The sequence below is a fragment of the Hordeum vulgare genome, chromosome 2H (assembly GCF_904849725.1).
Source record: "Hordeum vulgare subsp. vulgare chromosome 2H, MorexV3_pseudomolecules_assembly, whole genome shotgun sequence".
In the NCBI taxonomy this organism is placed as follows: Eukaryota; Viridiplantae; Streptophyta; class Magnoliopsida; order Poales; family Poaceae; genus Hordeum; species Hordeum vulgare.
This window is the reverse complement of record NC_058519.1, coordinates 213,272,026-213,288,488: the sequence shown is the minus strand read 5'-3', so window position 1 is coordinate 213,288,488 and position 16,463 is coordinate 213,272,026. Positions and strand designations below refer to the sequence as shown.

At 44.1% G+C, this 16,463-nt stretch overlaps 1 protein-coding gene across 1 annotated transcript; it reads right to left on the bottom strand.

Annotated features, from left to right (window-relative positions):
• Positions 1-1,797: 1,797 nt before the first annotated feature.
• On the bottom strand, positions 1,798-6,215 carry LOC123425892 (DEAD-box ATP-dependent RNA helicase 32). The gene is made up of 8 exons (XM_045109648.1): positions 5,714-6,215; positions 4,690-4,962; positions 4,274-4,597; positions 3,595-3,783; positions 3,361-3,522; positions 2,690-3,165; positions 2,412-2,569; positions 1,798-2,321 (listed from the first exon to the last, which is right to left on the bottom strand). Exons 1-8 carry the CDS (start codon positions 6,104-6,106, stop codon positions 2,002-2,004), a joined length of 2,295 nt encoding a protein of 764 aa, XP_044965583.1. The 5' UTR covers positions 6,107-6,215; the 3' UTR covers positions 1,798-2,001.
• Positions 6,216-16,463: the final 10,248 nt, after the last annotated feature.

Genomic DNA, 16,463 nt, shown 5'->3' with positions numbered 1-16,463 from the left:
TATTTTACCTGATCTTTTAACTGGATGAATTAAGTGGGCCAGACATACCGCAGTGCTAGAGCTACTGTTTAAAGTAAAAAACATAGTGCTAGATATCTGACGCACAACACTACGATGCAATTCCCCTCAAAAAAAACACTAGTACAATTCAGGTAAAGATGCTATAAAGAAACTAATTAAGTACTTATTTTGTCCCAATTACTTGTCCGAGAATTGATATATCTAAACGTATTTTTAGTTCTAAATACATTGATTTCTATTAATTTTTACGACAAGTAATTTGGAATGGATGGGGTACTAGAATCTTTTTTTCGTTAACAAGAGTCCTTTATGTAGTCTCTTGCTTTTCATCTTGCCAAACCCAAAGATAATCGCCTTGCTTTCATTTTAGATGTTCGGTACAGTTATTGATTTTATTTAGCATTCAAATACTCCCTTAATAGCCTATGTTTACAGATGAAGTACTTTATTACTGACTCTGATTTAGCGTCTTATTTTTATGCATAATATCAACTCTCGCACACAAATATTTTACCTTGTCGTCCGTCATTGATGTACAGTTTGCTAGTAATACTGGATCTAGCCTTAATTAGTAACCCACTCCGCAACCCAAAAAGGGGGTGCACCAGACAACGCACCATGCTAACACCGATCCATTGATGCTTTGCTTGATCTTGATCATTTGCGCGTCTCTTGTGTGATGTTTTGTTTTTTCCTATGCCATTGTGTGACACCGACCAGCAATGGAGATGCCCCATCACCTGTCCCCATGTTATCGCCGATGCCAAGAGACGAGAGGCTGAGTCACTATGTGAGAGTAGTTTATTTGTTTATTGATGATGAATGAAACATTTGGTTAAGGTTTTGTCCACCAGTGACTTTGGATATAGCCATATAGGAGTGTAGAAGAAAATTTTGAGATGTATAAGTTATTTTAATATATAACATGGCTTTTATACACACTTTTTATTTATACTCTTTTCGCCATATCTAGACAAATCTAAGATAAGAATTTTAAGACGGATGGAGTACCATTTTATATCATATATGTTAATTATCATCTTGATGCGTATATTAAGGATCCTCAGGTTCAACCTTTTCCCCGGGCCCCTGAAATCTCGGACCGGCCGTGGCTGTATTGCACCAACGCAGCCATTGACAAGGGATACATCGAAGCACAAGCAACTTCTCTGTTGCGTCGCCGGCAAGCTCTGCATCGGAGTACCCATTCCATTCTGCGGTGTTATGGGCGATGCATCCCAGCTCAGGAACGCAGCCGTGGGCAAGCTTTGCATCGGAGCAAACAGTTCCTCTCTGCGTCGTCATTGCCGCTGCATAGCAGCTCCGGCAGCGCAGAGGAGCGTCGCGTTCACCAACGCAGCCTTCGGCAATCTCTGCATAGGATTACCGGTCACTCTACGGCGTCATGGGCTCATGGCCGCTGCAACGCAGCTTCGGCAGAGCCGACGAGCGCTGCCTTGCAGCAAAGCAGCCACCGAGAATCTCTGTAATGGAGCACCGGTCACTCTCTGCGGCGTCATGGCCGGTGCATCACAGCTTCAGCAGAGCCGACGAGCGCTGTGTTGCAGCAATGCAGCCGCCGGCAAGATCTGCATTGGAGCACCGTTCACTCTCTTTTAACTCATATTTTTTCTTCAAATACTCATATTACATACAATCAAATATCATTGAAATATATAGTAAAATATTCCCAAATCAAATGTCATTGAAATATATTAATTTATTATATGCACGAAGGGGTAGTAAATTTTAGATATTACTCTGACGTAAAATAGGTAAGAAAATAACTTTTTATGGCCAAATAAGTAATTGTCTCTTCAATTGTATAGTACGTAGTATATATCAACTCCCAGGAAACCATACAGTGCCACATCAAAATTCCGTCTCCATTGTGGAGAGTTCACTAACCTATAACCGCCAATCACGCGGTACATACACAGCATTGCTGCACCAACACAAAACACCATCAGACACCGGAGTTTAGTGGTGCATTTTACCGAGAAGCTTCAGTGCCAGTGCCTCCTGCTGTGCGAGGAGGTCCCCACCCTTTGCTGCATGGCCACCTTCATCATCGTTGCTGTTGTTGAAGTACTTCTTTTTACCCTTGGAGGACGTGTTCGTGTTTCTGTCAGACTCTGAGCCGCTGTCGTCAGACACCGCATCGGTTTCCTCCTGTCGCCTGCGCTTCAGTTTCATCTTCTTCTCAAACTTCTTCTCCTGCAAACTCTTCTTGTGCTGGGCCTTGTCCTCCTTGTCATCCTCCTGCATTTCTCTCAGCATCTCTGCATACCTCTGCAGAACTGCAGCAATAAAGTCAAAATTTATGTGAGTTTCAAGTCACATAGTAGTGTAGAACTATAGGTATGAATCATAAAAGAAGCTGAACAAACTTTTATCCTTGTGAATCACGTCTTCTGGGCCCACTTCTTCGGCTAAAGACGCAAGAGGATCAATCGCATTGCCCTCATCATCATACTTGACCCTTGTTCCCACAGGCCTGTGCATGTTTATCTTCAGCTTCTTCTTTTTCAAGGGCCTCGCTACCAGCCTGACAACACAACAGATTAGCATAACCCACAGAAAACAAAACCCAGATCTGAGCCTGGATTATGGAAGTTGGGAGGTACAAGGAACATGCCATGAGAAAATTTAAGTTAAAGGGACATACTCTTCGATTTTTTCTGCTTCCATATGTGTATCAGCGCCAGGCACTTTGGGAGAAAGGATCTCATCTAGTCCACCATAAATATTTGCATCTGGGTTGGGCTTCTTCGGATAAAGGATATCATCATCGGGTCCATCATCTGCGAGCATATCACGCTTGACCTGTGGTTTTATTTCAATAACTTCAGCTTTGTGTTTCATCTGTTTCACACCAATGTCCTCCATATCTTTCTTCGACACATTCTTCTTGTGGCTTACGAAGCGGATTTTAGGGGTAACAGGAAGACCAAGCGAAGAGGCGTATGCAGCAAAACTCTCCGCAGAGAACCTGCTCAAATCAAACACCTCTTTGTCCCCCTGGAGGTACACTGACTTGAGATAGGTCACAAAAGCCCGTTTACCTAGTTGCTGTAGATTGGGGAATTTAACAAGCACTGCTGCTACATTCTGAGATATCTGCTCCAGTTGTTCCACTTTTGGCTAAAACAAAGAAAATTTGGACAATAAGTAAGTAAAAAAGGAAGTCTGCTAGACATGAAAAAATATACACCCTGGATAAGCAGCTACGATAGAACCGCCTCATGTCTAGCCTACTCCTCACCTGAGATGAGGTTGAACAAATATTGATCAAGCAACAAACTAAGCATTAGATAAACTGATAAGCTTACTGCTGACCTTTCGAACATTTATAGGTATTTTACTCTCGGTTGCCTTCAATTTTTCCAGCATTCTTTCTTCCTCTGGACACAAGAATATAAGAGATTTCCCTTTCTTGTTGTAACGAGCTGTGCGACCAACTCTGTGGATGTACAGTGCGACGCTTTCTGGACAATCAACCTACAAAAGCAACAACTAAGTTACAGCATGAGCGTTTCAAGCAAAATATTAGTTTTTGAGAGAAAGATATACCTGTACCACCCAATCCACATTCCCTATATCTAGTCCTCTAGCAAATATATCAGTTGAGAACAGAACCGAAGTACTTTCGCTGAATTCTGCTACTATGGCCTGCTGTACTTCATATTTCATCCGCCCATGCATACATTTTAGAGGAATGCCAGGACGCAGTTTCTTGAAAATTTCATACACAAATTTGACCTGCAAAAGCCCAATGTGAGACAATAAATACTCCCTCCGACGGAAATACTTGTCACTGAAATTGGTAAATATGAATATCTAGAACTAAAATATGTGCAGATACATCCATTTCTCCGACAAGTAATTCCAGGCGGAGGGAGTAAGAAACAACAAAAATTAACTCTTGAACGATCTGTTTCAAAAATATGCCATGTAATCACCCTTGGTACACTCATACAGTCATCACAGATTTAGGTAGCAAAAATACAAATTAAAATTCCGCAAGAAAATCCAGATATATTTCACAAATTAATCAAATTAGCAACACACACACACACACACATTCCTTCTATTTTAGTATGACAAGTGAAAAATAAAAATATAAGACGCACAGTACCCAATAAAATAAACACCACTGCCAATTTCCACAGAAGGTTTATCTATTTTGTTCCTTAACGACGTGACTGCTGGAGGCACATAAAGTACAACTTGTCAACAGATAAGACATTACCTGCTTAACACTTGATAAGAAGACTAGTATTTTTGACTTTAGATGCCTTTTGATGAAACTCCAAAGCATATTCAGTTTCTGTTCAAGAGGCACAATCATGGCACACTGTTCAAGGTTATCTGGGGTAGCCGTGATAGCCTGCTCATGCACACTAATGTATTCAGGATTCTTTAGGCTAACCCTTGCAAGGTCCTTAACTGACTTTGTCTGTGTGGCAGAAAACAGTAAGGTTTGTCTAACTTTAGGTATTTGAGAAATGATAATGTCAACTTGGGATTTGAAATTGTGATCAAGTATTTGATCCGCCTCATCAAGCACCAATATCTGTTTCCTACCAAAGAAGACATGATGTTAGATTATCTAAATCTCATCATTTGAAATTTGAAATAACCATAAATCAAGTTATGTCTGATAACCTGGAGATTTGAGCAATCAAAGTTCGGAGTCTCATCAAAGTGCTGGACTAACCGTCCAGGAGTGCACACTAAGATATTCAAACTGTTTATGCGTTCCTTTTCTTGCTCGATACCCGTGCGCTTAACGATAGCACCACCACTAAAGTTATGGTGCTTCCCGACCTTCCTGACCACTTCCCAAATTTGACCAGCTAAATCATTAGTGGGAGAGAGAATAATGCAACCCACACCATCTTCTTGACTCCATTTCTCCCGATACAGCTTCTCAATGACCTGCCAAAAAGGATTGTGATAAGATGAGCTACCCAGGGATTTCTTGGCAGCGGCACTTGACATGACCATATGATGAGCTGAACAGTCCAGATGTAAGAAACACCTGCTTCCAGAGCAGTGTTCAAGAAAGCATTTTTAAGCGACGCTTAGCGATGGCAAAGCGCTTCACTTTTGCCCTAAGCGGTAGATTAAGCGGGGTTTTTTTTTAAATTTGGCCAGAATTTGGCTGTTTTTGAACTACTTTTGCTTGTCTGCTTGCGCAATAATGGCAATATCCCATTTATCTTATTATTAGGCTCTGTTTGGGAAATATTTCCTTCATATGCTGGCAAAATTATGGCCACATGATCTCTATTAAGCTATGACGATTTGAACTGAACTGCATTTTACTTGTTATTTTGCTTGCCATGTGAACTTAATGTGTATTCGCTATGGTGTGAACTGTATTTTAGATGGCTATTCAATTACACATGTGCCATGTTTCCTATTTTCCTGTGTATATTATTCAAAATCTGTCAAGTTCTAGCCAATTTCAAAAAACGCTTAAGTGCGATTAAGCTGCGCCTAAGCGTCCATTGCTCTAAGCTGTGGCCTTCCGCTTCGCTTATGCTTTCCGCTTTTTTGAACATTGTCCAGAGCACAATTTGCAGAGCTAAAAGATAAAACTATGAAGATAATTCTCAGTGGTATACGACTATTCTTACTCTGCGTTTCCAACAAGTGGAATTTAGAGAGTAAATTAACAGCTTACTGGGATGACGAAGGCGAGGGTCTTGCCGGACCCGGTCTTGGCCGCGCCGAGGACATCGCGCCCGCATAACGCGTGGGGCAGGGCGGCCCGCTGGATCTCGCTCATCTCCTTGTACCCCTGCTGCCGCAGGGCGTCCTTGGTCTTCGTCGACAGCGGTAGCTCATCGAATCGCGTGGACGCGCCATAATCCGAGTACTCCCCGTCCGCCGCCTTAGCCACTACAACTCGTGCCCTTCCCCGTGCGTTGGCGGCGGAGGAGTCCTCAGAGGGGGGAGGCGGCTTGGTTCCCGGGAGGGGCTTGCCTGCGTCGATCCAGGTCTCAAGGAGGCGGATCTCGTCGCCGTCCTTGGCGCGGCTTTGCTTAGCCATAGCGCGGCGCTGCGGCCGGCGCATGGTTCCGGCTGGGTGGTGCTGGGTTTAGGGTTTTGCGGAAAGTGATGTGGAACGTTCTAGAAGGCTGGCGACTTTCGTCTTAGCCCGACTCCGACCGGTGTTCTTCTTGTAACCCCATAAATAGCTATTATCTCCCGAAGGGAATACGTAAATCAATCGGGAAGGCGTATTCCGTCGCGGGCCAGGCTGGGTGCGTCGTGTTCCTCGTCTTCGTGGCTCACAGAACAGGACACACGGGGATGTGGTTTTTACTTTGAAAAATATTAAAATCAACCACCTGATTACACGGCGGCTTAAGCCTCCTCCAGACGTCGACACGTGCCCCTTTCAGCCCGTCGCTTCTCCCCATCTTATCATTTTCCGATGCGTTCTCCTCCACTCGCCCCCTCTTCATCTTCTTCCTTCCTTTTCCTCTTCATATGATCTCTTCTCATCTGCCGCAAGGAAGAGGCGATGTCGGCCCACCACCGACATCGTGACCAGGGGATGCAATGGTGTTTACCGACGTTGCATACGATGAAGCACTTGCATCGTCGACGCGTGCTGCATCACAGCATTCGCCCGTCGTTGTTGTGTGCTTCGTCCAAACAACCCCGTCGACGTCGCGTTGCGATGGAGCACCGCCGCGCGTGGTGGCAGCGCTGCAGTGAAGCTTCGTTGGAGGCCATCCAGTGCTGCGATAGAGATTCGACCGGGGCTGATGACCCACAGGTGAAGGGGTCAATCGCAGTCGTTTTTAACCATAACATTAAACATAGGGATCCAAATCAGCCTCTTGCGAAGTAGTGCATAGATTGAGGTTTAAGTTTTTGTCACTCTCGGAACCCACCCTCTAATTACTATTCCACAATGCATTCCCTTATGCCCAAAATATGGTGAAATGCTATGTAGTCGACATTCATATGACATCATTAAGGGAATCACAACATTCATATCATCAAAATATCGAACGAATATCAACTTCACATGACTACTTGCAACATGATTTCTCCTGTGGCCTCAAGAACAAAAGTAACTACTCACAAGTGATAAACACGTTCATAATCAGAGAGGTATTGAGTAGCATAATCGATCTCAACGTATAATCTTCCACCAAATAAACCATAAAGCATCAACTGCAAGATATAATTAACACTACTAGACACACCCCATATACCAAACCAAGGTTCCGGTACAAGATTGATTACAAGAGATGAACTAGAGTTTTGATAGAAGATGGTGCTGGTGAAGATGTTGATGGAGATTGGCCTCCCCAAGATGAGAGGGTTGTTGGTAATGACGATGGCCTCGATTTCCCCCTCCGGAGGAGGGGGTTCCTCTGGTGGAATCGCTTCGCCGGAGGGCAAAAGGGCTCCTGCCCAGGTTTCGCCTCGAGACGACGACGCTTCGTCCCGAAAGTCCTATCCTTATTTGTTTTAGGTCGAAGGGGAATATATACCTGAAGATGGGCGTCGGAGGTGGGCCATGTGGCCCACTAGACATGAGGTCGCGCTAGGGGTGCTTGAGCGCCCTGGTGTCTAGTGGCTGCCTGGTGGGCCCCCTCCGGCACTTCTTTGTTCCAATATTTTTTATTTTTTTATATAATAAATCTTCGTAGATTTTCAGATCAATTGGAGATGTGCAGAATATGTATCTGTGATGTAGGTTTTTCACATCCAAAATTCCATCTGTCGGTATTCTCCCACTTGATGTAAACCTTGCATATTATGACTAAAAAGGCATTAAAATTACTCCACGAAGTGGTAAAATGCATAAAAACACTATAAATAACAGTAACAAAACATGATGCAAAATGGGCGTATCAACTCCCCCAAGCTTAGACCTCGCTTGTCCTCAAGTGAAAGCCGATAGCGAAAATCATGACCACATGCTTTGAGAGTGAGGTGTCGATAAAAACAAAATACAAACATAGCAGCATCATGCTTGTTATTATAACAGCAAATAAAACTTTATAAAATACTTCATCATCACATTTTCATCATATAACTTTTATCATAAAGGCTTCTTATAAACAAGTAGCAATTCATCAGAACATCGAAGTATGAAGCATAAACTCTATTGAAAACCATCTCGGTCAACTTTGCAACACAATCCATCATATTTTCAGGAAGGGTCACATGTTGGAGCTTTGAAGCAAGTCTACATACTCAACCATCATTTAGTCTTCTATGATTGTTAACACTCACCGCATTCATATGAGCAAAAGGTTTCAACCCGACACATAGAAAGATAGGGGCTTATAGTGTTCCCTCCTAACTTATTCACCTCAAGGGTGATGTCAACAATAATAATTCATGGCCACCCACATTCAGCTGGATATATATGTTTGGATCTTTCCCCACCACATGATGCTTGCCAAAGAGAAGATAAAGGAAGTAGAGGAAAATACTTTGACTCTTGCACAAAAGTAAATACATAAAGGTAGAAGATAAGCCCTTCGTGGAGGGAAGCAAAGGTTGACATGCGCTTTTTTGGTTGTATGTTAAATCTCTTAGTGCAAAGGAACGTTATGTTATATTGCCCCTTGTGACGACAACCTTTATTATGCAGTCCGTCGCTTTTATTTTCGCCATCACAAGTTTGTACAAGGCTTAATTTCCCTTACTCTAAATGATCAAACATGTTTAGAAGCCATTTTTATTGCTTCGTGCATCGATGACAACTTACTTGAAGGATCTTACTCAATCCATAGGTAGGTATGGTGGACTCTTGAAACATAGGTTCGTGTCGTGGTTTTGTCACGGCAGATGTCCTCGTGAAAGGACTTAGTGGTCAAACCATCGCAACTATGTGGCGACTCAAAGAGGTTGATCGGGAAACGGGAGACGAGTTTACCCAGGTTCGGCTCCTCAGATTGAGGTAAAAGCCTACGTCCTGCTGTGTGTATATTGCTTTGGAAATCGATTACAAGGGTGCGGATTTGTCTGACCTAGCTCTCGATTGATGTTAGCTTAGCCCTGTCAACCCTACAGACTCGCCTTTATTTACAGGTCGAGGCTCTAGGTTTACAAGAGTCCGGATCATATTACAGTTCATGAGTCGGTACATCTCCAACTCGCCTTGTCCCCTACGCAAGGAAACTCCAGGCGACTCTTTTACCTTATGGGCCGTAAGTCGCCTTCTTCGGGTCTTGGGCCAACCAGCTCTCACTGCGTACGCCTTGTGTCTTCCGCTTCACAAGTCACGACCCATCTTGAACATGGATACCGAGCCGCCATTATGCAAACCCGGCCCCCTAGGGAGGGTCTCATAATGTGATAACATCCCCAACATTAGTCCCAGATTGACCTGAACTTGTTCATGTCAATAAACATTTCTTATATGCTCGGCGACTCAATAAAAACCTCAACCTGCTCCCAACGGAAGAATCGTCGGTTTGTAAGCTTCTCTTGATTTTTTGATGCGGAAATTAATGACGTCAATCATTCTGAAATTTCAGGAATCTTCGTGACGTCATCCCAACGACTCTTTTGATCTATCTGTCCGACCCGATAATCGAGGCGCCATCAATTCCAAGATTTACGGCGTCCCCTAGATTCCCGCGCGTGTCGTTTCCATCCCCCCAGTCTTTAATTACTGACCGGGGGTCTCTTTTTTTTACTTTTACACCAGCTCCTCTTCTTCTTCTACCTCGAGCCATCAGTCCACGATGCGCCGCCGTTGTGCCTCCCTCTAGCAAACTCACTGGCACAAGGGATTCGCCTCCGCACGTCTTGTGCACCAAGCCGCAACCTTCTTCCACTTCTGTCGACGCCATCGGGTACGTCTTCACCTCTTGTAGTAGATCTGTTTAGATCACTCACCATGGCTCACTGGAGTTCTTCGGTTTCGTTGCGCCTCCATTAACAGTACAAGTTCATCCGATTCCTTTAGCAACCTTCATTGATACTTCTGTGAGAATCTTGTTGTCATTAGATGTCGCCACCACCATACTCCAATGTTATTTTAGCCATCAATTTTTCTTTTCCGTACTGCTGATAGATCCATCTATCTCTGTGGTTTGATAGAAAACTGTTTTTCCAACACTTAGTAGAATCCAACATCATAGTTTCCTTGTGACCCAGTACTACCTTCTTCATAAGCTGGCTTAGATATTTTTGTAACTCGCCACCTCCGTGAGCCGCCTCGTAGTCACGCGACTTAAGTATTATGATTTCCTTTACTGCCTATTTCTTGAACTCCTCGCTTCTTCCAGCAATTTTTATTTTGCTAGAATAACCCGCCAATCATACCTATGTAGCTTGCTTCTTTTCGATTCTGAATATCATGTCGAAACCATCAAAGTGTGACTGAGTACCTTCTGACATTGATGAAGCTGCCTTGCAACGTTTTGTGTCAGTGGGGACCTTGTCTCCTAAAGAAGTAACTGGATGGAGAGCCTCTGCTAGAGAAGTGCGACCTCAACCCGTCGAAGGGGAAGTAGTGGTTTTCGCAGACCATTTAGAAGGAGGCTTCACTCCTCCTAGCTCAAAATTCTTTGGGGATGCCCTCAGTTTTTCAACCTTCACCCCCAAGATTTAGGTCCCAATTCTATCAGCAACTTATGTCAGTTACAGGTCTTTTGTGAAGCATACTTAGGAATAGAACCCATTGTTCCCTTATTTAGGGAATTCTTCTATTTAAACCGCCAAACAGAATGGGCTGACGGCCCTAGCTTAGAACTCGGTGGAGTCACCATCCAGAGGCGGCGTGAAATTGGCTTCCCCGCTACCACTTTACCCAGCCATCCCAAAGGCTGGGGGAAAATCTGGTTTTGTTGCAAGAATGCTGCACCGGATCAGGAAAATCCTTTGCCGGGTTTCAGAGAAGATCGTCTTCCAATGGACTTCCAACTCCCCGAGGATCTGACTCAAGAAGAATGAGCCGCCCACAAATCTGTTTGGCCACAGCTGAGAGCTTTGAATGCTAATGGTTTGACTGGGATTGATTTAATCCGATGTTGGGTAGAATGGCACATGATGCCCCTAAGCCGCCGTGATAGACTGATGTGTCATTATGACGGCGATTTAAACAATGCTCAGCATTCACCAACGTAATGCTTGACTCTAAAGAGGTCAACAATCTTGTGAAGAAATTATGTGGTGAACCCAAAGAGGCTTGTTCCAAAATTGGTTTGAAACCATTCTGCATCGCAAATCCGGCTCCTGAGGTATATAAGTTCATCTCTTACCCGTCTTATTTGGTATTTTCCTTTGCTCTCTTGTAGAACTAACTTCCCCTATTGTAGAAAAATGCACCCTTCTAGAAACGTAGGCTTGTAAAGCCGCTTGTTAAAAGGGTCAAGACTCTCGCCAAGAAGAAGAAGGCCAAATCAGGTGCAGGCAAGTCATCTGTCATGGACGAATCACAACATATTGAATAATTGTCTGAGGTAAATGTGTGGGTTGTCCCTTTGTTGTATCATATACTTGTTCTAACATTTATCTTATTCTCAGAGGATGACCTTGAAAGTGACGCTGAAGATGTTGAGGTAATTTCAATATCTTCTGAATCAAATATTTACTTGGAAAGACCTCAAAGGCCGGTTTGTAGGAAAGTCCCTATGAATCACCCAGATGCTCATTTGGATCCTAACTTCCTTTTGAACAAGGCTATGTATACTCCAAAACGCCACACCCGTAGCTCTTCAGGTGATCTTATGGCGGGTCTGCCTGAAAAAACATCCGGCCGCAAGCGCCGCACTGAGGTACCTTCTCTTTCCTTATCAAGTATATTGTCAACTTGCTTAAACTCACCAAATTGTTCTACTGTAATAGGTTTCTCCTCCTACATCTCGCAACTCAACATCCTTAAAATTGCCACCCCTTGTTCGTCTCGCAGGGTATGTTACTATTCGCTTTACGAACCCTTGTTTCAATACTTCATATGTCATTCACATGTCATTATATATGTCTTAACCTTTTACTTTTTAGAGCTCAAGCGAAAAAAGGAAAACCGGTGGGTCAGCCCCAAATATTGAAAAGCCTGAAGTGGAAGAAACATATGCCTCCGTCCATGATGTTCCATATGAACCCACTAGAGCTTATACCGATCCTCTAGATGGCACTGCCATGGATAATATCCGTGGTGCTCAAGTCAATCCGCCAAAAACTGATGATATGACCATTGATTCGAGTTAGAAAGAAAATATCAACCCGCCATGTCCTCTGAAGTCATCCAAAGACGCCACACCTGAAGAAGATGTTGTTGTCATTATTGGGACGGGTCATACGACGCCTGTCCATAATGTGTTGGCTAAGCATACTGCCGAGGACGTCTCTATTAAGATGGTCAAAGGAAAATCTGCACTTCAACTCCCCAATATCGAGAAGCTAAATTTTGAAGAGTTGCATGCAGGATATTTAACCCGCCTTTCCGTGAGCCGAGACTTTGAAGTTGGCCTGGTGAACATGATGAAGAAAAGATACGAGGTATTTATGGAATAAATTACCCCATATATCCCTCTATAGCCCCCAAGGGCCGGGTCATCTTGTTGAAGATGAGTCGGGTCTTGCTTAGTAATCTTAAAATACTTCAACATGTAGCCCCCAAGGGCCGGGTCATCTTCTTGAAGATGAGTCGGGTCTTGCTGAATAATCCTGAAGAACTTCAATATGTAGCCCCCAAGGGCCGGGTCATCTTCTTGAAGATGAGCCGGGTCTTGTTGAATAATCTCGAAGAACTTCAACTGTAGCCCCCAAGGGTCGGGTCATCTTCTTGAAGATGAGTTGGGTCTTGTTTAATAATCTGGAAAACTTCAACCTGTAGCCCTAAAGGGTCGGGTCATCTTCTTGAAGATGAGCCGGGTCTTGTTTAATAATCTACCCCTCCCCTTTTTTAGAGAAGCAAATACATTAGCTCGCAAGTGTCAAGTGTATTTCTTGCAATGTGCTTGAGACTTGAATGTCCACCGATCAATGTGACCAGGTAGCGATAAGGTCACTGATCCTTCCTGCTTGATTTTGTAGGAGACTATCAGTCAAGCTAACGCATCCCTAAGTAGGATGAAAAAAAGTTTGGGATGTCAGCAAGACGCCGGGGCTGCTGTAGAGGAAAAACTTCGAGCCACGATGAAAGAACTTGAAAAGGTCAAGGCTGAGCATCTTTGTTACAAAGAGTCAACTGAAGCTGAGAGAGCCATCCTTGTGAAACGTGCTGAAAATGTCGAAGGCCAATTGAAACAAGTCACGGAAGAATTAACTAGTCTTCGTCGACACATCTCCAATATGACCAATGCTATCTTTGGTAAGTCCTTAATGTAGTGCCTATTATTATTTTTGTAAAGGACACAAGGCGTCAGGCGACTTATGCTTCATTTTATCCTTGTAGGCCCTCGATCCGCCAATCTTCAGGATGATTCTGTTCTGAAGCTGAAGGCGATATATACCCTTACAAAGCAACTCTATGCTGACGGCTTACTAACTGTCAAGGCTGTACGGGGGGGACAAAGACCCAGTGAAATATATCAAGGATATGCTAAGGCGGCTCTCAACAATTCCCCAGCATATAGAGGAAATAAGGAAGTCATCCACACGGAAAGGCCTGATCGCAGCTATGAGTCGATCAATAGCCTATGCTCCAGAGCTCAAGTTAGATGAAATAGATGGCGGATTCCGTGAATATAAGGATGACGGCTTGAAGTTTACGCACGAATACTACGCTCAGTGTGTAAAGGATGTTCGCCCTGCGGCAAGCCGGCTTGCTGAGAGCCTTGATCTGTCAAAATATCAAGCGGCTTACGATGATGATTGTAAGCGTGTGGCGACTCCCAGTTTCGCACCAATGGACTTGACTCCTCAGTGCCGTAAGCATCTTTTTGCCTCTAATGCTGACCTGTCAACCATCTTGACATGGGAAGCTGAATTTCATGCCTTAATCAATTGCACCTCGGATGTGGATAACTTCCAGATCCAAGACCCCAAAAACTCGGCACACGGCCACCCGGGGGCGGCTTAGACGTGGTGACCTTCGAGACTTCAACCTGCAGAAGAGACTGAACCTGGAAGAAACTTGCCACCGGGTTAATATAGAAAAACTTTTGGCCTTTACGAGCCATGTAATTCACCTTTGAGCATACTTAAAAACTGTTGATGCACTTGCATTAAGAGGAATGCCAAAATTTCCTAGCGTTACCTTGTAATATAATTCGCCTTGTTCTTGGCTATCGGCGGTTGAAGAAGTATTGTGTTCTTTCTTCCTTGATCATCGCGTGATTTGAATGAATTAACACGGTTGTTGAATCTCTGCTTGAAATATAACCAGCATATGAGGTGGAAAATAATTCGGCTCAATGAGTCACGATAGGTATACGGGCTTGCAAGGCTCTAGTCATACCCTAAGAGGTTTTTGCAAAAACCTTTACTTGTTTAGACTGGCTGATCAGGCTCAAGTCAAGCTTCAGTGAACCCATGGTTTGTCTATTTTCCATATGCTGGCTCTCGCAAGTTGTCACGCCCAAGATGCGACCCTATCCTCAATTTGGCACGAGGACCTCGTCAGGGATAGAAGCGCATCTCGTCGTTTCGCAAGAATGGATATCGTTACAAGTACATGTACTGAAAAGAAGAGATATATATAGAATTGGCTTACACTCGCCACAAGCTACATCAGAGTCACTTCAGTATAATACATCAACATCATGAATAAGAGCAGGGTCCGACTACGGACGAAAACAAACAAGAAAAGAAGAACGACGTCCATCCTTGCTATCCCAGGCTGCCGGCCTGGAACCCATCCTAGATCGATGATGATGAAGAAGAAGAGGCAACTCCAAATGAACAATGAACGCGCTCGCATCAAGTAACCTTTACCTGTACCTGCAACTGGTGTTGTAGTGATCTATGAGCCACAGGGGACTCAACAATCTCATTTCCAAAGGTATCAAGACTAGCAAAGCTTATTAGGTGAGGTAAGGTTAGGTGGTGAGGTTGCAGCAGCGGCTAAGCATATATTTGGTGGCTAAACTTACGAGTACAAGAAATAAGAGGGGGAAGATCTACGCATAGTGGACGTGAACTACGGTTGATCAAATGAATGATCCTGAACACCTACCTACGTCACACATAACCCCACCGTGTCCTCGATCGGAGAAGGAACTCACGAAAGAGACAGTCACGGTTACGCACACAGTTGGCATGTTTTAATTAAGTTAACTTCAAGTTATCTAGAACCATTGTTAAACAAAGTTTCCATGTTGCCACATAACCGTGGGCACGACTTTTCGAAAAGATTTAACCATGTAGGGGTGCTCCAACTAGTCCATCACAAATTACCACAAGCCGCATAGAAATCCTCGATCACGACACTCGCGATCTCGTCGGATTCCTAAGTGGAAAAACTCAACTCTGAGATTACCCAAAGCATCACCGGAATCCCGATACACAAGATATCTCGTCAAAGGTAAAACTAATCCAGCAAGGCCACCCGGTGTGTCGACGAACCCGATAGGAGCCGCGTATCTTGTTCTCAGGACACACCGTCTATGCATAGTGGACGGGAACCAAACCTCGAGTTGCCCTGAGGTGGCACCGCCGACTGCTAGGTGGGTGGACCAACACTCATGAGGAGCACTGGCCCGGGGGTTGATTAAATTTCCTCAGGTTAATTACTACCTATGCGGTTCATTAGTTGTTAGGCAAATGTAGTACCAAAGTTGGGCCTTGCCAGACCAGCTTTAATCTAAAACGAATTATCAAGGGGGTCCCCATAACACCCCCGCTCGTGTTAGGAGCGCACAAATATGGAACATAACACCGGTAGCCGAAAGTAAGGGGGCAAAGGTGGAACAAAACACCAGGCTAGAAAGGCCGAGCCTTCCACCTTTTACCAAGTATATAGGTGCATTAATTTAAATAGCAATTAATATGGTGATATGACAAGGAACCCATGTTATCACATGGAAGCATCTGCACCTGCAACTAGCAACGCTAACAACATGGTTAAGCAAGCAGTAACATAGCCAATCAGTGGTTTGCTAGGTCGAACAGGTTGAAGGTTATCATAGCATTGTTGAGAGGCTAATATTTAACATGTCGTATGCAACGAGACATAAACGGTAGAAACGGTAAAACTAGCATGGCAATGATAGTAATGATATCTGGGAAATGGTCATCTTGCCTGAGATCCCGCTTGGAAGAAGAACAACTCCGTGAAGTCGGCGAACCAACATAGTCAAACGGGTCCTCACATTCCGACACGCTTGCGGAACTCTATCGAGACGGAGCAAACCGGAAACAAACATCAACACAAATATTCACCACACAATGCACAACATGATGCACAACCTACTATGATGCATGATCAGTTCAATGATGCAAGGGATGGCATGGCAATTCACCTCACGCAAACACTACACATTAAGCGAAGCTTGATATGCAAC

Excerpts from the sequence above, each read along its gene's own strand:
- LOC123425892 (XM_045109648.1), bottom strand. The coding sequence starts at position 6,106 with ATGCGCCGGCCGCAGCGCCGCGCTATGGCTAAGCAAAGCCGCGCCAAG. Across the intron at positions 4,598-4,689 it reads TTGATTGCTCAAATCTCCAG|ATATTGGTGCTTGATGAGGC; the intron begins GTTATCAGACAT and ends GGTAGGAAACAG. Across the intron at positions 2,570-2,689 it reads GAAGCAGAAAAAATCGAAGA|GCTGGTAGCGAGGCCCTTGA; the intron begins GTATGTCCCTTT and ends TTGTGTTGTCAG.